This window comes from Patagioenas fasciata, chromosome Z (assembly GCF_037038585.1).
Source record: "Patagioenas fasciata isolate bPatFas1 chromosome Z, bPatFas1.hap1, whole genome shotgun sequence".
Lineage (NCBI taxonomy): Eukaryota > Metazoa > Chordata > Aves > Columbiformes > Columbidae > Patagioenas > Patagioenas fasciata.
Window position 1 is genome coordinate 679,768 of NC_092560.1, and position 18,552 is coordinate 698,319.

The 18,552-nt window shown below is 53.6% G+C and overlaps 2 protein-coding genes and 1 long non-coding RNA gene across 3 annotated transcripts; 1 reads left to right on the top strand and 2 right to left on the bottom strand.

The window, feature by feature from the left end:
* Positions 1-1,061: 1,061 nt before the first annotated feature.
* Positions 1,062-4,322, bottom strand: LOC139826435 (uncharacterized). Its single transcript, XR_011736489.1, has 2 exons — positions 4,029-4,322; positions 1,062-3,515 (listed from the first exon to the last, which is right to left on the bottom strand). It is a non-coding gene; the product is annotated as an uncharacterized lncRNA (long non-coding RNA).
* A 140-nt stretch (positions 4,323-4,462) lies between these two features.
* On the top strand, positions 4,463-6,246 carry TOMM5 (translocase of outer mitochondrial membrane 5). Its single transcript, XM_065861056.2, has 2 exons — positions 4,463-4,646; positions 5,750-6,246. Exons 1-2 carry the CDS (start codon positions 4,526-4,528, stop codon positions 5,782-5,784), a joined length of 156 nt encoding a protein of 51 aa, XP_065717128.1. The 5' UTR covers positions 4,463-4,525; the 3' UTR covers positions 5,785-6,246.
* Positions 6,247-14,181: 7,935 nt separating this feature from the next.
* On the bottom strand, positions 14,182-15,488 carry EMC4 (ER membrane protein complex subunit 4). The gene is made up of 5 exons (XM_065861262.2): positions 15,389-15,488; positions 15,175-15,274; positions 14,860-15,013; positions 14,340-14,500; positions 14,182-14,251 (listed from the first exon to the last, which is right to left on the bottom strand). The coding sequence occupies exons 1-5, from the start codon at positions 15,460-15,462 to the stop codon at positions 14,216-14,218; spliced, it is 525 nt and encodes a 174-aa protein (XP_065717334.1). The 5' UTR covers positions 15,463-15,488; the 3' UTR covers positions 14,182-14,215.
* Between the last annotated feature and the right edge of the window lie 3,064 nt (positions 15,489-18,552).

An 18,552-nucleotide genomic window follows, 5' to 3' on the forward strand; every position in this document is an offset into this window, starting at 1 on the left:
CCCGCTGGCTGGAGCTGGGGCGCCAGGGCTGCCGGTGCCGCTGGCCCGGGAACGGCACGCGGTCCCTCCAGCGCGTGGGAGCAGCACCGTTTTGTCTCCTTGCTCCAGTCTCCATTCTGTGTCATGCTCGATTCAGCTTTTTGCCCAAGTTCTTTTATCTTCTCCACAGCGATACTTGGGAAAACAGCATCAGTTCTGTTTTTCGGATACAAACCAGGACTGGGAGAACCAGCAGCCTTGAAATGCAGGAGACTCCTTGCTTTTCTGGCAAGGTGGGCTTGGGACTCGTCAATCAGTTTCTGCTGGCAAAGACCAGGGAAACCCTCCACCCAGAGTGAAACCTCAAGTAAATCACCGAGGTCTCCTGGGGGTCAGCAGAAGGAGGCTCACGCCAGCCACACACCGCACCAGTTCTGTTCCCTTTCCCTCCAGGGCCTTGCTGCAAAGCTCTCAGAAGGGCAGTTTTGCAACTTCTGTGACCAGAAGAGGTTGCCCCTTCATTTGCACTGGGGATTGGGGTTTAATGTCCTGAAAACGAGCTGGGAAAGCCCCAGGCTGGACGCAGCGGCTTGGGAAGGTTCCTCCTTGGCCACCCAAGCCAGGGAGGCAGGACAGTTCCCCCAGCCAGGGGAGATGCAATTAGCCCCGTTAATCACGGGCACAATGGAAGCAGCTGCTCTGTAATTGGCTTTGCCTCAGGTCAGAGGCAGCTTAGCTGAGATAAACCCGTTTCTTTGCATTATCTGCCCCTGTGTGTGCACTGCCCGATCCCACGGAGCAGGGGCCAAGCGGGTGGGCTGCAGAACCCTGACAAACCCAGATGTCTCGTGGGGTGTTGGGGATCCACAGGACACTGCCCACTTGCTCAGTCCCCTCCGGGAACTCCTGGCGTCCGTGTCCACCGCTGGCAGCGCTCCCGGCTCCCGAGGGACGTGTGGCTGGGCTGGCTGGAGCCTGCGTGGCACACACAGAGCTCAGCGAGGACAGAGAGCTGCATGTACTGTCCTCTGGGTGAGCCTGTGCTCAGTGCACAGAGCCGGCAAAGAAACACAGACAACAAGTTCAAAAGATGGGTTTACTTCAGTTTAAAGCAGCAAAAGAATAAGCAAGGCAATGTACCTGATGGTTACTGTGATGATGAGAGGTCTGGAGCATCTTTGTGCTGAGGAGACACTGAGAGAGCTGGGGCTGCTGAGTGGAGAAGAGAAGCTGAGAGGGGTGTGATCAATGATCAATATGTCAGGGTGGGTGTCAGAGGGTGGAGCAGACTCTGCTCAGTGGTGCCCAGCGCCAGGGTGAGGGGCAACGGGCACAGACTGAACCACAGGAGGCTCCATGTGAACATGAGCAGAACCTTGTGTGCTGGGAGGTGCCAGAGCCTGGCCCAGGCTGCCCAGAGCGGGTGTGGAGTCTCCTGCTCTGAGCCATTCAAACCCCTGGGATCCTGTGTGATCTGCTCTGTGACCTCGCGTGAGCAGGGATGGACTGGGGATCACATTGCTCCTGCAGCACTAACAGCCTGGGGTGCTGGGATACTACACAGAATTAAGGAAGATAAATTACCAATTGTCCTGATACTTCATCATCATCCAGATCCAAGCTTCAGCTGGGGAGCCCCTATCACAGTGAAGGATCAGAGACCATTTCCTGGCAACTGGGAAATCCTGCGCTACGTGTCCACTTGTATCACAGAATCCCAGAGTGTGAGGGGTTGAAGGGCCCTGTAAAGCTCTTCCAGTGCAATCCCCCCATGGAGCAGGAACACCCAGCTGAGGTTCCACAGGAAGGGGTCCAGGCGGGTTTGAATGTCTGCAGAGAAGGAGACTCCACAACCTCCCTGGGCAGCCTGGGCCAGGCTCTGACACCCTCACCCCCAACAAGTGGCTTCTCCTCTTGCAGTGGAACCTCCTGTGTTCCAGTTTGCACCCATTGCCCCTTGTCCTGTCATTGGGTGTCACCCAGAAGAGCCTGGCTCCATCCTCCTGGCACTAGGTGAGGTCTCCAAGGAAACATAAGTATATTCTTATGACACTTCATCTTCACTGATGACTATATTTTATCTAAGCTCCATCTTTTGCTAAGGATCATACATATTTAACTCATGATTACAGATATTTTGCTACTGATTAGATATTCATATAATATTTGGTTGGAGGTTCATCTAGAGACCAGCTTTGGTTCAGGGCCTGTTGCTCAGGCCTTGGTACTGAAACAGAGAAATAAACTGAACAGCAGAGTCAATTACACTGTTAATCACCATCCTTTATCTTATCAGCGCTGGGGGGCTCTGGGATCATCCTCCACCAGTGCTCCAGTGACTGGATGCTCTTGGGCTGCTTATAGTCACATAATTAATATATTTGCATTACAACTTCCGAAAATTTTGACATACGATACATCTATACTAAGAAATAACTGATTGTGTTAGTTATAATTTTTTAGTTTCTTAATTATTAGTCAAATATAAGCTAAACACTCTGCTTCTTAATAATGTGTCACTGTCTCGCCCTTGTCCTGCAGAAGGATTTAAAACTTGAAATATAGCCCCTGGTTTTTTAGGTGGTCAGAAAGCGTTTATCATGTGAATTGGTTAATGATGGGTACGTCTTTTGTAACTTAATCACAGTACACATTAATTTAGTAGCTTCTCTCCAGTACTTCACCTGCTCTCAGGCCTGAAACAGCTGCTGTTCCTAACAATGAGCACAATTCGAGTCAGGATGCAGGGTAATGGTTATCCTGACTGAAACCCACCCCAGTCCAGCCTCCCACTGCCTCCAGCTCCCGCAGAGGGGCTGTGTGGTCAGCAAGGGGCCTCTCCAAACCCACAACATGGGGAGCGGCTACAGTCCCTGGGTTTGCTCAGCTGGAGCAGAGCAGACTGAGGGTAGAGCCCATGGGCTGCAGGTTCCTCAGCAGGAGGAGGGGCAGGGTGAGCTCTGCTCTGTGACAGTGACAGAGCCCAGGGAACGGCAGCAGATGTGCCAGGGAGGGTCAGTGGGACATGAGGAAAAGGTTCTTTACCCAGAGGTGCTGGACACTGAACAGGCTCCCAGGGAGGTGTCACGGCCCCAACCTGACAGTGTTCAAGAAGAGACTGGACAATGTCCTCAGGCACATGGGGTGACCTGTGGGGTGGGCTGTGCAGGGACAGCAGCTGGACTCCATGATCCTGTGGGTGTTTCCAGCTCAGGACACCCCGTCATTCTAAGGTCTTTGGTTGTCTTGGTCTCTTTGTACCTGTTAAGCATCACTGGCCTCCAACAGTTTCCCTGGACATGTTTGGGAACGGGGGTTGCCTCTGTGCAAGCTGTGGCACAACAGGGTTCTGAGTGGCTGTGGAGGCTCCTGTGCACCCAGTGAAGGTGTGGAGATAATTCGGTGATCAGCTGTGGCACGAACCGACCCTGCAGATCAGCACCGGTACCAACAACAGCGCAGTTCCGCAGGCAGTGCATGATTCAGTAAAGCCAGCAGAGCCAGATGCACATTGATGCACTCGTCGGAATTATTTACTACAATTACAGAAAAACAGACATCTATTAAGTCCCACTCTGCATAGTTTACGCAGAGCTCACAGGGGTCAGCAAGGCAACGTCTGCTCCTGCCTGTGGCAGCTGTAACCTCCTTCCCTTCCCCAGGACATCGAGACGCATCTGCTCCCCAGGACCATGTTCCCAGGCACAGCGCACACAGCAGCACCACACGGATGGGGACACCAGCGGGTTTGCAGATGGGACACGGTGACACCACCGGCACCTCGTGTGGTCTCCCCAGGGCAGAGCAGAGGGGCAGGAGAACCTCTCTGACTTACTGACCACCCCCTTCTAACCCACCCCAGGTACCATTGGCCTTCCTGGCCACAAGGGCCCAGTGCTGGCTCATGGTCACCCTGCTGTCCCCAGGACCCCCAGGTCCCTTTCCCCTCACTGCTCTCCAATAGCTCATTCCCCAACTTAACTCTGGAACCTGGGGTTGTTCCTGCCCAGATTCAAGACTCTACACTTGCCCTTGTTCTATTTCATTACATTTTTCCCCGCCCAGCTCTCCAGCCTGTCCAGGTCTCTGATGGCAGCACAGCTTCCAGTGTCACCACTCCTCCCAGCTTGGTGTCACCAGCAGACTTGCTGACAGTCACTCTATTCCCTCGTCCAAATGATGGATATAGCGAACCGTGCTGGTCCCCGTACCGGCCCGTGAGGCACTGCACCGGACAGAGGCCTCGGCTGGGCTCTGCCGCGGTGACCACACGGGAACACCCGAACACTTCTCCGCGGCCACCGGACCCCGAACCGCGCTACAGCCACAGCGCCCCCCGCGCACAGCCCTGACCGCCCGCTCCTTCCGGTTCCGGCCGCAAGCACCCGCCCCACTGAGGGCGGTGGCTTCGCTGCCCCTCCCCGCGCATGCGCTTCGCCCCCCAACTGAGGGCCGTGGCCTCCTGGCCCCTCCCCGCGCATGCGCCGTCCGCCGCCGCGTGTGTCCCTCCCGGCGCGCCGTAGCTGCGGGCGCGCGGGCCGCCGGCATGTTCCGCATCGAGGGCCTGGGCCCCAAGCTGGACCCCGAGGAGCTGCGGCGGAGGATGCGGCGGGACGTGCTCACCTCCGTGCGCAACTTCCTCATCTACGTCGCGCTGCTGCGGATCAGTGAGTGCGGGGCGGCGGGGTCGGCGGGGCCTGCGCCCCGGGGCGGCCAGGACGGGCCCGGGGTCCGCGCTCCCGCCCGGCGGCGCCTCCGGGGTCTGAGATGCCCGCAGAGGCCACTGCGAACGCGGGGTCCGCGCGTTCATGGAGCGCGAAGGAGCGGGAGCGGGGCCGGGCTGCGCCGTGCGGGCAGCGCCTGGGGGTGCGGGAACCGCAGCTTCTGCCGTTTGGTACAGAAAACGTTGCATCTGGGTGGTTGTGCCAGGGGTGCCCTGGGCTGCATCCCCAGCCCCGTGGGCAGCAGGTTTGGGGGATCCTGCCCCTCTGCTCCGCTCTGGTGAGACCCCCCTGCAGTGCTGGTCCAGCTCGGGGTCCTCAGCACAGGACACACATGGAGCTGCTGAGAGGGGCCAGAGGAGCCCCAGGAATGACTGAGGCTGGAACAGCTCTGCTGGGGACAGGTGAGAGAGCTGGGGTGTTCAGCTGGAGAAGAGAAGCTCCAGGACACCTCAGTGCACCTTTCAGTGCTTAAAAGGGGCCCATGAGAAAGATGGGACAGACTTTAGAGCAGGGCCTGTTGTGACAGGACAAGGGTGATGGTTTAAACTAAAGGAGGGAGATCCAGGCCGGACATGAGGAAGGAATTGTTGTCCTGAGGGTGGTGAGAGCCTGGCCCAGGTACCCAGAGAGGTGGTGGATGAACCATCCCTGGAGACATCCCAGGCCAGGCTGGACGGGCTCTGAGCACCCTGAGCTGGTGAAGATGTCCCTGTCATGGCAGGGGGGCTGGATGACCTTCAAATGCCCTTGCCAACCCAAATCATTCTGTGATTCCCCTCTCCCCTCAGCCCCGTGTTTTTTAGACCCAGCCCCAGGCTCTCACCGCAGCACCAGCAGCCACCCCCATTTTCCCCCCTGAATCGCGCTGTCTCGTGTGTTAAACCAGTCACGCAGGGAGAGAAGGGACGGGGAGGCAGAGGTGGCATCTTAGTCTGAGTATTTTAGATGTTACATAAATGTGCTGCAGTTTCCTCATGGACTCACCACAGACTTCTTGTTTTCTTCAGCTGAGTTAAGCTCATGGTGCTTTGTTTTCTGTTTTTCAGCTCCTTTCATTCTGAAGAAGCTGGACAGTATATGAACACCGAAGAAGACTCAGTGTATGAAAACATGAAACGAACTGTAGCTGCTTTCCCTTGTTTGTTAATTAAATGTTGTGCCAGAGGCAGACAGCCAATACCAAATGGTTCTTAAATGTGTCACTTAAGCATATCTGACATGGGAACGGTAGCGAAGTCAGGAGCACGGGGAAGGCGTCTGTTGTCCCCGCTGGTGGGTTCTGCTCACAGAACGCTCCCCGATGTCATCGAGCCGTGGTTTAGGACAGAACATTTCCCGTGCTGTTCAAAACAACGCCCATCTCCGTGGTGTACGAAGTGTCGCGCACTAGCAAGTTGCTTTGTTGTGCAACCGCCTCTCGACCGCTACGCATGCATCGTTACCCAGCCTGTCTGCGTTGTAATTCCAAGTTGTAAATCAAAGCTGTAATGTGTCCAGCTCGCGAGCAGTGTGATTTGAAATAAATGGAAGAGCAGCTGTGTCACTGAAGTCTGGTAGCAATTTATTTTTAACAATTGTCACTTAAACTGGAGCTTATGAGGTGTTACTTCCCTGGGTCTTCAGCTTAGTCTCCTCCACTGTTTAAGTCGACTGGTGTTGAGGGAAAGCAGCTGAGTGAAAACGACAAAGCAATGGTGTGTGTTCCGGGTTGTTAAGTGTGTGGTAACTCAGATGTGAAACATGAACATGTAGTCAAGACTCAGAGCGGTAAAAGGGTGAAGGTGGCTCAGCTTTATCCCACTGCCGATCCCCGTTCCCACTTAATTAGAGCCTCCTGGGTCTGGAATTACGCGAAGTAAAGCAGGAACACCCCCTAATTTCTTCTGTGAGCTACCAGGTGACTTCTAGTCCTTTTTACTGTGCCCGTTACTGCCTCATGCTGGTATTTGTGGTGTTTTGTCATACCTGGAGCTGAGCTCTTTCTGCCACAAGCTGCTGTACCCGGTAGCTCAGGGGTGTCGCTTCACTCAGAGGCTGCCATGTTCTCACCTGGTGCCAAAATCGGGGTTATTCGCTCGGAGAAGCAGCTGCTGTGAGAGGAGGGCTGTGACTGACCCCTCTGAAAGGGGTCACCAAACACACTGGTTTAAGATGCCCCCGAGCCGAGTTCCTAAAGCGGGAGGTGGATTTTCACCATCCCGGGTTACTCCTGTTTGCCCAAGTCTCACAACTAGGGTTTGACTCGATACCCGTAAATCAGCTGCACGACAGATCTCCAGAGACACAGAGATTTCTCAGCCTTGTACTTAACGCCTTGAAATACAACATATTGATGCTGTGTGTGCATTTGGCTGCTGCACAGCAGGTGCAGAACCCTGATTTTGGGACGAGTCCCTGTTCTCAGCCCTCCGACGTCCCTCGCTACCAGACGCTGGTACCCAACGAGGGGCTTTGTCCTGGGACTGCGCAGAGCGGAGTCCTCGTCCCAAAATCCTGGGATCTCCACCCAGCGTGAAAACACAAATTCACACGCCAGGTGGAGGTGTTTGCTTTGTCCACAGTTCTGCGCAGAAAGGGGTGCTGGGTGATCCCTCGCAAAGCTGGCTCACCAGGGAACCATCGCACGATACGTTTATGCATTTTCAATCTATGGTGGCTCCTAATATTTACGTATGTTCACACCTACTTAAAAGTCTGTTGGCTCAAACTTTCCCCACCCTGGCTCAAAGGTGCAGTAAATATGAAATGTACACGTGCTCAGTAAATGGGATCTTCCCAGGGAGGGGGGAGATGTGATTTTCTGTTACAATGGGCGTATAGGGAGGATGGTTCACCACAAGTTCCCAATGTACACTGATCCTTGCCAAATTTCATGGTTTGTTACCGGGTGCACATTTTCTCTTTTATGGTCTCCTTCCCCCCCTCCTTTCCAAACAAAGGACTCATTAACAGTGTGTGTTATGCCTTAAACAGCTGGTTTTTGCATCTTTGGACAGCAAAAGAGCGGCGGCTGTGAAGGCACAGACTCCACTTCTTCCCTTCCAAGGTCTCTCTTAAACAAAGGCACAAATGTTTGAGACAAAGACAATTAACGGTGCTGCTTCTGGAGCCCATCGAGGCCTCGGTCCTCATTCCTGGTTGTGGGATGACCAGGATGTGTCACCTGGCGAACAAACATCAACCAGGAGAGATCGGGAACCACGAGCTGCCCCGAGCGGACCAAACAACCCATTTGCGGTCAGCACCGTGACCATCCCGCTCATTTTTTGACCACCAACTCATTTCTGGAACAATGTCCTTAATTATCACGAGAAGCGAGCGGAGGAGACGCGCTGCCCCCTCCTACCTGCATGTGAATCCACCGGGTGACAGAACTGCCTCACTTGGGACACTTTTGAGTGTTTTCGGTCTTTGTGTGTTTTGAAAGATGCCGTAAATTTAAAAGCTGTATTTTCAATGGGTGTCCTGTCTTTATGTGAGGTTAGCAGGACAGTTGTTACCTCAACTCTTCCAAAGCCAATTTCTAAGCTATAAACAAATACTACTTTCTATAAATACATGTATATACAAAACAAAACATGACTGATGATTGCAGGTACGATATTTTACCTTGCAGTAGAATATAAAGTGCCACCTTTGTCTTTACTTTAGTAATATTTATGTTTCATGAAACATGCCAGCCTATTTTACCCAGAGAAACAGCACAAAGCTGGTACACAGAGCAAGTCAAAGCACAGGGTGCAAACACAGGGGAACAAATGTAGCTATCCAAAATTCATTTAAGGCTAAATTAGAACCCCTTCTGCAGTTAATCAATATATTTGAAGAGACTCCAACAAAGCTGATCAGCTATGTTGGTCATACAGTTTTAACACTGATACACAGACAACAACCTAAATCAATAAACAATTCATAAAGCCACTAAGGGTAATAAGATATAGACACTACTAAGTCAGTCTTGAAATAGTGGCTTGAAATACCTACTATTAGGCTAGGAGTCAAGCACCTGTCCTACTTTTTTCAGCCTATTTTAACTATTTATATTTTAACTATTCAAGTTATGTCCTCTGTGTAGCCAGAAAACACACTTCTACACTAATGTATTAGTGTAAAATGCATTAATGGAGTTTCACATTAATCGTTTCATCACACCCAGCACCATGACAGCTCCAGAGAACATCACCGAAATGATGACCTTCAGAGAGGTGAGATCTGATCTCCTCTGATATCTCAATCTCTCTCTCCTTTTCCTCTTTCTCTCTGACTTTATTCTGGACACATAAGAGCAAAACCTCGCGAGTTTTGTTGTTAAAGTCTTGCAAAGTTTTATGATATAGTTACGAGCTTTGCAAAGCCATTATTCGCCGTAACTCCTCTGAGTGCCTGTGGGGAACTGGTGGTTGAACTGGAGCCGCTGGGTGGTTGTGTCCCTTCGGGTCACCGCCGGAGCGCCCAGCAGCTCTAACCCGCCCGCAGCCCGCGGCGCGTGCCGGGAGCCCCGCGCGCCCGTCGTTCTGCACGCGGGACACACGGGCTGCGGGGGCGCGGCGCTCGGCACCGGCGTGGGAAACGCGGAGGGGGCAGAGAGCGGGGAAACGGCGGCGCCTGCTCGTGGTGCAGCAGGCGCGGGAGAGGGAGTGGAACCGGAAAGTCGGCAAAAAGTGTCCTTAACGCGGCTCTGAAAGTGTTGAAAAGCAGCACTTGCATTGCTGGGCGCTCGGAGGATCGTTCCTCCCATCGAGCGTGCACGTCATTCGCACTTCTCGGTGTTCATCACACGCACCAACCGCGTATTCATTTGTTTCTAACGTTAGTGAGTGCATTAAACATAGATTATTTACATAACCCCACTCTCTGCCAAAGTCCATCTTTGGTTTTCGAGGGTCTCATCAGAGTCCCTGGTGGCCCCAGTGGGGGGAAAGGGAGCTGGGGGTCCTGGAGACAGCAGGGTGACCATGAGCCAGCACTGGGCCCTTGTGGCCAGGAAGGCCAATGGTACCTGGGGTGGGTTAGAAGGGGGTGGTCAGTAGGTCAGAGAGGTTCTCCTGCCCCTCTGCTCTGCCCTGGGGAGACCACACCTGGAATATTGTGTCCAGTTGTGGCCCCTCAGCTCCAGAAGGACAGGGAACTGCTGGAGAGAGTCCAGCGCAGCCACCAAGATGCTGGAGGGAGTGGAGCATCTCCCGGGTGAGGAAAGGCTGAGGGAGCTGGGGCTCTGGAGCTGGAGAAGAGGAGACTGAGGGGGGACTCATTCCTGGTGATCAATATGGAAAGGGGCAGTGTCAGGAGGATGGAGCCAGGCTCTTCTGGGTGACACCCAGTGACAGGACAAGGGGCAATGGGTGCAAACTGGAACACAGGAGGTTCCACTGCAAGAGGAGAAGCAACTTGTTGGGGGTGAGGGTGTCAGAGCCTGGCCCAGGCTGCCCAGGGAGGCTGTGGAGTCTCCTTCTGTGCAGACATTCAAACCCACCTGGACCCCTTCCTGTGGAACCTCAGCTGGGTGTTCCTGCTCCATGGGGGGATTGCACTGGATGAGCTTTACAGGGCCCTTCCAACCCCTGACATTCTGGGATTCTGTGATTCTTTGCAGCTGGTGCCCCCACAGCGCTGCTCCCTGTCCCGGTTTCCTGATGTGTCCTGGACTTTGTGCTGCTGCTCAGCCAGGGTCACACAGCTCGTTCTCATCCCATGGAACATCCCGCTCGTCCAGCTGGCAAACCGAGGACATCCCGCTGTGCCTCATGTCCAGTCTCTGCAGAGCTGCTGTTTCCCCTTACATTAGGTCTGACCTTGTTAGATTAGGCCTAAGGGTTTCTAAAAGACTTTAGTTCCCCTGATCACAAGAACAGGACAGAAAATAAGAGTGGAATGGATCAAGGCAGCAGGAGGCAGCGGCGGCGGCTTTGGTCACAGAGTCACAGAGTGGGTCTGCAGAGATTCCCCAGCACTGCTGTGCCCACGAATCGCTCCCTCAGCCCGGGGCACCGGTGCCACCCTCTGTGTCCCGTCACGGTTCCTGACGTGTTCCTCTTCTCCTCGCGCAGACCGGGTTCCTGCCCAACGTGTTCAAAGCCCTGTCGCACCGCCCGGCCGAGTTCAGAGCTTTCTTCTCCTGTTACGACGCCGTCATGAACAAAGACTCAGGTACAGCACACACAGCGACCTCAGAGCTGCCCTCTCCTCGGTGTGGGAAGTGCTGCAGGGGACGTTTCTGACGTCCCCAGGGATTCTGCCTCACTCTGCCTTCCCCAGCCCATAATGACAGCCGGCACAGGCGGGAACCGCACGGCTGCTTCTGTGCCCCGCCCACTGCCACACCCAGTGCCACACCCAGTGCCCCGCCCACTGACAGCCCACATGGTGCTGAGCTGTCACTCAGGACTGGCCCCGTTCTGCCTCTTCTTGGGGCCATTCGCACCGAACCGGCCAAAGGGGTCGGAGGGCGGCTCGGGGTCAAGCCAGGTGGCACAAGGCGGGGTCGGGGTCACGATCCCCCCCCTCCAGAATGTGCTGAGTGGCCCCGAGCGCCATTGCCACCAATGTCCTTGACCTTGGGGAGTGAAGGGAAGGACACACCCCCTTGCCCCACCCCTTGTGACATCATGGGTGGGCGTGGTGGGGGCTCCGCCCCGGGGCTGCTTTCAGTGGGGCTCTGCACCACTCAGATCCGCCCCGCCCGGGGCCTCCGCTGTCCCCGCGGTGGGCACGGGCCCTTTAAAGGGTGGTGCCCGGGGGGCGTGGCCACGTGTCTCTAGTTGTGGGTGTGTCCAAGCGGGCGGCACGGTTCAGTGGGCGGGGCCTAGAGGCGGCTGAGCAATGGGCGGGCCCGGGGGCGGGGCTGTCCGCACGGAGTGACGTCGCGCCGCACAGTAACAGGCGGGCCGTGGCGATGGCGGTCGAGGTGACATCATCACGCACGTCAGACGACATGCGTCACGTGACATCACATCCAGGGCCGGACACGGTACGTGCGACGCAGAAGGGGGCGGTGTGACGTCATCTGGCCTCCGCTGATGACGTCAGTCCCCCAATGTGTGTGCAGGGCGCCCCCTGGTGCGGACCCAGCGATGCACTGGGATGGGGCTCTGGGCTGTACTGGGAGGGTCCTGGTCTGTATGGGGACACTGGTCCATACTGGGAGGCACTGGTCTGTACGGGGGCACTGGTCCATCCTGGGAGGGTCCTGGTCTGTATGGGGACACTGGTCCATACTGGGAGGCACTGGTCTGTACTGGGGGGCACTGGTCTGTACGGGGGCACTGGTCCATACTGGGAGGGTCCTGGTCTGTACGGGGGCACTGGTCTGTACTTGGAGTTAGGGGTCTGGGACTGCATTGGGAGGCACTGGTCCATACTGGGAGGGTCCTGGTCTGTACTGGGAGGTGGAGGCAATGCTGACAGCAGCATCAGTGGGCACTCGTGTGTACTGGTGCTTACTGGTGGGTGCTGGGGACAGAGGATGTGACATACAGCAGTGGCTGAATGGGGGGAAAAATGGGGAAAATGGGCAAAATGGGGTGAATGGGGAGAAGAAGTGGAACAAAAACGGGAGGAAAATAACACGTAAAACAGGAAATGGAATAAAAATCGGGAAAAGCCACCACAACAACAAAACAAAACCCACCGAACAAAAACAAAAACCCACAAACCGGAAAAAACGGCTAAAGGGGGGGAATGGGGAAAAAGGGGGATAAATGGGGGCAGAGATGGGGAAACTGAGGAAAAATGGGAGAAAATGGGAGAAATGGGTAAATGGGAAAAGGTGGGGAACTGGGGGAAAATGGGGGGAATGTGGAAAAAAACAAGGAACAAATGGGGGGAAAATGGGCGAAAAACAAGGACAAAGGGAAAAATCGGAAAAAAGTAAATGGAAAAAATGGGGCACAAATGGGCAAAAAGTGGGGACCAAACCAGGAAAAAGGAGAAATGGGGGGAAAAATATGGGGAGATGGGGCAGAAATGCACAAAATCCAGGGGAAAATGAGATAAAACTTGAGGGCAGATTGTGGGAAAATGGGGAAAAATGTGGGGTAGTGATTTGTGAATGGGGGGAGAAATGGGGCAAAATCAAGAAAAGGAGAAGAAACAGGGAAAGGGGGAAGTAATGGAAAACAGAGAATGAAGAAAACCAGAAACAAGGAGGAAACAGGAAGTAAATGAGGCAAAATGGGTCAAAACCAGAGAAAAAGGAGCAAAAGTGAGGCAGCATGGGGAAAATGCAGCCAGTTAAGGGGACTGGGGCAAGAATGGGGGGAATGGGCCAAAATGGGACTAAAGCAGGGAAAAATGGGGGAAAAAACAGGAAAAAATTGGAGCAACACCAAGAACAAAGAGGAGGAGATGGGGTGAAAATGGGCAAAATTGGGCAAACTCAGGGAAAACTGAGAAAAAATGGGGTCAAAATGGCAAAAATGGAGGGTGGAGCAGGCAATAGGGACTGAGCACACCAGCATGGCCCAGTACACCCCAGCACCGCACACCCACCACGCTGGCTTGCCCACCTCCATCCCAGTCTGGTCCCAGTGCTCCCAGTATGGCGCCAGCATGAGCTACAGCTGAAGATCCCACTATGAACACCAGTGTTCCCAGTACAGTGCCAGCCTGGGCTGCAGCTCTCCCAGTATGATCCCAGTGTGGGCCCCAGGGCTTCCAGTGCACTCCCAGTGTTCCCAGTATGCGACCTGTGACTCTCAGAATGGGCCCTGAGGCTCCAATTACAGTTCCAGGGCTCTCCCAGTATGGGCCCCAGTGTTCCCAGTACAGATACCAAGACCACTCCTAGCACTCCCAGTACAAGCTTCAGTGCTCTTCCTGTGCACTCCCAGTATGGGCCCTGTGGCTCCCAGTATGGGCCCCGAGGCTCCGATTACAGTCCCAGGGCACTCCCAGTGCTCCCAGTATGGGCCCCAAGGCTCCGATTACAGTCCCAGGGCACTCCCAGTATGGGCCCCGAGGTACAATTACAGTTCCAGGGCTCTCCCAGTGCTCCCAGTATGGGCCCTGTGGCTCCCACTATGGGCTCTGAGGCTCCGATTACAGTTCCAGGGCTCTCCCAGTGCTCCCAGTATGGGCCCTGTGGCTCCCAGTATGGGCCCCAAGGCTCCGATTACAGTTCCAGGGCACTCCCAGTGGTCCCAGTATGGGCCCCGAGGTTACAATTACAGCTCCAGGGCTCTCCCAGTATGGGCCCTATTGCTCCCAGTACGGGCCCTGTGGCTCCCGGTACGGGCCCTGAGGCTCCAATTACAGTTCCAGAGCACTCCCAGTGCTCCCAGTATGGACCCTGTGGCTCCCAGTATGGGCCGTGAGGCTCCGCTTACAGTTCCAGGGCTCTCCCAGTATGGGCCCCAGCACCAGCAGTACAGGCCCCAGCATTCCCAGCAGACACCACCAACAAACAGTTTTAATTCTGACCCACCCTGGCACCTCCTGAGCCCCAAAACCCTGGGAATTCCCCACAAAAATGACGTCACCATCCTGCCATCACCTTTATTGGAGGTCAGACAAGGTCACAGGATCAGGCCCCCCCCAGTGAACTCCATCCGCTGTGAGGGGAGAGAGAGAAAGGGTGAGTGAGGGGACCCCGGTGTGCGGGTCAGGGAAGCCCGGTGTCCGGGGGCCGTGGTGACATACCTGTGGGGGGGTGACGAAGGCCAGCCAGTCGGAGGGGCGGGTGGGCAGCAGCCCCATGGCCTGGCACTTGTAGAGGGCCAGCGCCAGCCCCAGCCCGTTGCCCACCAGGAACACCAGCCCCTGCAGCGCCCGGCGGCTCGAGCTCTCCAGCGCCTTCAGGGCTGCGGGGACAGGGGTGTCACTGTCACCTGTGTGCCTGGCACCGTGGGGGAGAGGGGTGGTGATGGGTGCAGGGGAGCGTCACGGGGCAGGGTGGCACAGGGGCATGGTGGGGGACATGTGGGGGTGACTGTCAGGGGGTGCATGGGGGCCAGTGACTTAGGGGTGGCTGTTGGTGACAGCTGATGCAGGGGTGACTGCCTGGGGATGGGGACATGCGGGGACAACTGACACGGGTGTGATTGCTGTGGGGGCCACGCATGGTGGGGGCTGTTGTGGGGACGGCTGTGGGTGGCTGTCATGCCGTGGGGGTGTCCGGGGACACCCGGGGGGTGGGGACACCCGAGGGGTCCGTACTCACTGGCGGAGAGCGACATGAGCGCCTGCAGGGGCCGCCAGCCCATCATGCAGACCATCATGGCGGGGAAGATGGAGATGGTGTTGCCGGCCATGTACATGATGAACAGGTTCATGGGGATCTGCTTCAGCGGCGCCAGCGCCACGTCCCAGCAGCGCTGCGGGAGGAGACACGGCTGTGCGGGGGCGGGGCGGCACCCCCACCGGGGACCCAGGCGTCCGGGGGGTGGGGGACCACCCCCGACAGGGGACCCGGGTGTCTGGGACAGGGACCAGCCCCCCCCCACGGGACCTGGGGGGGGTGTGTGTCCCCGCCCACCTTCTCCATGAGGATTTTGTCGCTCTCGTGGACGCCGCCCTCCCCCAGCTGCCGCTCGGCGAACCCCAGCGGCCCGCGGCCCTCGGCGGCTCCGCGGGGCCTGCGGGAAAAAGAGGAGGGCAGGTGAGGCCGGGGGGACCCCGGGCCCCTCAGGTCCCACCCCGGGCCCCTCAAGTCCCTCCCCGGGGCCCCTCAGGTCCCTCCCCCGCCTCACCGCCCCCCCGGTGCCGCCGCCAGCTCCAGCGACCACTTGAAGCGCCGCCCGCGAACCGCTGCCGCCGCCGCCATCTTGGGAGCGCCCGGATGGAGGGGCGGTCACGTGATGTGTCACGTGAGGAACCAACCGGTACTCCCCGCTTCTTAGCAACGCCGTGCGCCGCAGCGAGGCCCTGCCGCGTCCCGCTGATAGCGCACGTATTTAAAACATTTTAGAGCTAGACAGATAGAATCGATAGATGGAATTCCATAGTCCATTCCGTAAGAGCTCTGGCATTTAACTCTTCCTGTGTCCCACAGATATCACTCATATTTAGAACATTATAGAACTATAGATAGAATTATCGGCTAGAATTACACGGTTCGCTCCTTAAGAACTCTACCAGTTAAACCTTTGCGGTGGTTTGGAGTTTCGGTCTCTGTGTGCAGCTGAACAGCTGCGTCCGGACTTACACCTGCGGGTAACTTGGGTAAACCCCAGGTGTTGTAGAAATGTGCAGCAGCTCACTGGCACTGGTTCACTTGCTGCGAAGTCCCTGCAGAACAGCAGTTAAAATCGGTTCTATTTTCCTCAAAAATACTCACGCATTAAGAAAAAAATAAAAAGGAATTTATTTAAAAAACTATGTTCTACGTGGACTAATAACCTGTATGAAACTATTCCACAGTGTAGGCTTTTAATCCACTATTAACATGTGTGAAAAAAATACTTTGACTAGGCAGAGTAATTTGATGGTATTGCCAATACCATTGTTCAATATATTGTCCTATAATTTGCACAACACATCAGAATTTGGGAATGTTTGGCTTTGCATTAACCTGAAATTCTATTTAGGGTCTGAGCAGTAACTTCTACAGTTTTCCCGCTGCAGGTTGGTGAGAATGGGATTAATTTATCCGAGCCTTTGGTTCCCAAAGCACGTTGTTGTTCGGGGTTGTTTTTTTTGATCGTGTTTTCTTTATTAGGAGTTTGTGCATAAATGGGCAAAATGCTCACTTAGCATTTTAAAACTGTACTGCAAATGACTTTGTTTTTTCAAAGGCTCCTCGTGCAGTATTTGCACAGCAATGCTGCATCGTGGAGTTGTTGGATAGCGATGTGGAAGTCTGGCCTGCTCCCTTATCAAACCAAAACAACCCACAGCAATGAGAACATCTTTGTTTGAAAAGCACTTTTTTGGCTTTTAATCAGTTTTTAAGATAGAATATTCGTGTGGCAATTTCTAGATGTTCACAGGAAACCTCAGTCCGTATCTCAACAAGAAGCCTGACCCCCTTTTTTCCCGAAAGATCAATTTAAGTCAGGCGTCTTGAGAACGGGTTAAATGTAGGAATAGTGATACTTCAGTAGAAGTCTCTGTTGTTGTTTCTGCGTTAAGTTTCTGTTGTTATTGAGTTTCTGGTTTATGAGAAGCTCTGTAGGGCTGGAGTGTAATTATTGATGCTGTAATTTGAAACAAGGGGCCTTTCTGCCTTTCTGCAGCTGTATTCGGTGCAAGACACCAGCTCGGGTGTGCTTCCTGTTGTTCGCTGGCCGTGTGTTGTCCTGCTGGTGTTGTCACGCATTGCTCACTGTTTCCCACTTCTCGAAACAACCGATGTTGCTTTAACGTGAACCGTCCAGTGACGAACCAGCGAAGGGCATGTTATCAGTTCGAACGTCAGAATTACTGCAGCGGCTGCTAGAAAAGGTATTTTGGAGTAAGAACGTTGCTGATGTAAACATGAAGAAAAACCCCAAAGATGCAAAATTTTATGGGTTTTTATTAAAAAAAAAAAAAGTGCAAAAAGTGTTTTTTCCCCAACATAAACATTGTGATGTTGCCTGATGTTCAAAGGATCGGGCCTCCAATGACGACCGCAGCTGAGCCAGTCTGAGGTTCGATTCTGGCGTTATTTTAAACAACCCTCAGTTTTGGGATGGTTTTAATTATTACAATTAAGAAGAAGCCTCCTGAAGCTTGATTATTGCTCAAAAAAAAAAAGCTTTGTTTTAGGTGGAAATCAAGTAACTGGAAAACTTGGGTGACCCAGGTTTTGGCAAAAAGGGCTGTGAGGATTATAACACCACCATACATGGTTTTCTGAATCACAGGGACACGTTCTCAACCATGGGAAGCTGTTCCCAGCTGTAGGAAATCTCGGTTTAGTTTTCATGTCTGCTGGTAGTGTGTTTTATAATATCGCAATGCCCCTTTTTTTTTACCTTCTCATTAACAGCAATACAGCTCTTTGTAATAAAATGGCACTGATTTGCTTCTTTTGGCTTTATTTCGTAGCAGAAGGAATTTTGAGGGGTCCAGGGGCTTGATTATGAGACGATTTGGATGGAACGGCTCTGCATAAAGCAAATGTGGTACTGAAAAGCAGATACTTGCCTTCTGCTGTCTTAGCACAATGAAGCTAAGGTAATTAAAACTACATACTCTAGTGTGGGGTCTTTTTGTTTGTTTTGGGTTTTTGTTTATTTGATTGTTTTAATTATTATTATTATTATTTATTGTCTTTAAGAAGGACCTTTGATAACTATGTGCATACAGATTGTTAGCAAATGGCCTTTAAACAGGTCAATCTCCTTGCTTGCTGGATCGATCGCCTTCAGACTCATAAATACTGTTCTGCATTTACTCGCAACAAAGCAGCTCCATAGTGATCAATGCCCAAGGTTTTCATTTCTGAGCTCTGCAGGAATTATGTTCAGGAGCCTGTTAATTTAGCCCTCATTAAGTGATTTCCAAAGCGCTGTATTTGCCATGCTAAATAACTAAGATTTATCTTTCACTGCTCTGTGTGGCCCTTTGTATGAGAGAAAACGCTCTGAGACAACCGGTGTCAGCAAAGCGCCACGGGGCACTTGCTTTTGGCTTCAGGTTGCTGTGAAATTCAGATCTTTCCGCAAGATCCCAGCTGAAATCAGCCTTTTTGTCTTCAGCTGGATGTTTGAGATGGAAGGACAGTTCTTCGCTTCTCTTACAGGTGGTTTTTATTCAAGGTTTTTGATTAAAATACAAAGATTAGTGTTTCAAACGTGGAAATAAGAACATTTTAGAACTAGATAGATAGAATTAATAGATAGAATTAGGGTAAGACCACCAGTGTTTCCTGTATTCTGTTAACATGTCAAGGTGTGTGTACACAATATATCAAATTGCTTTAAACAAC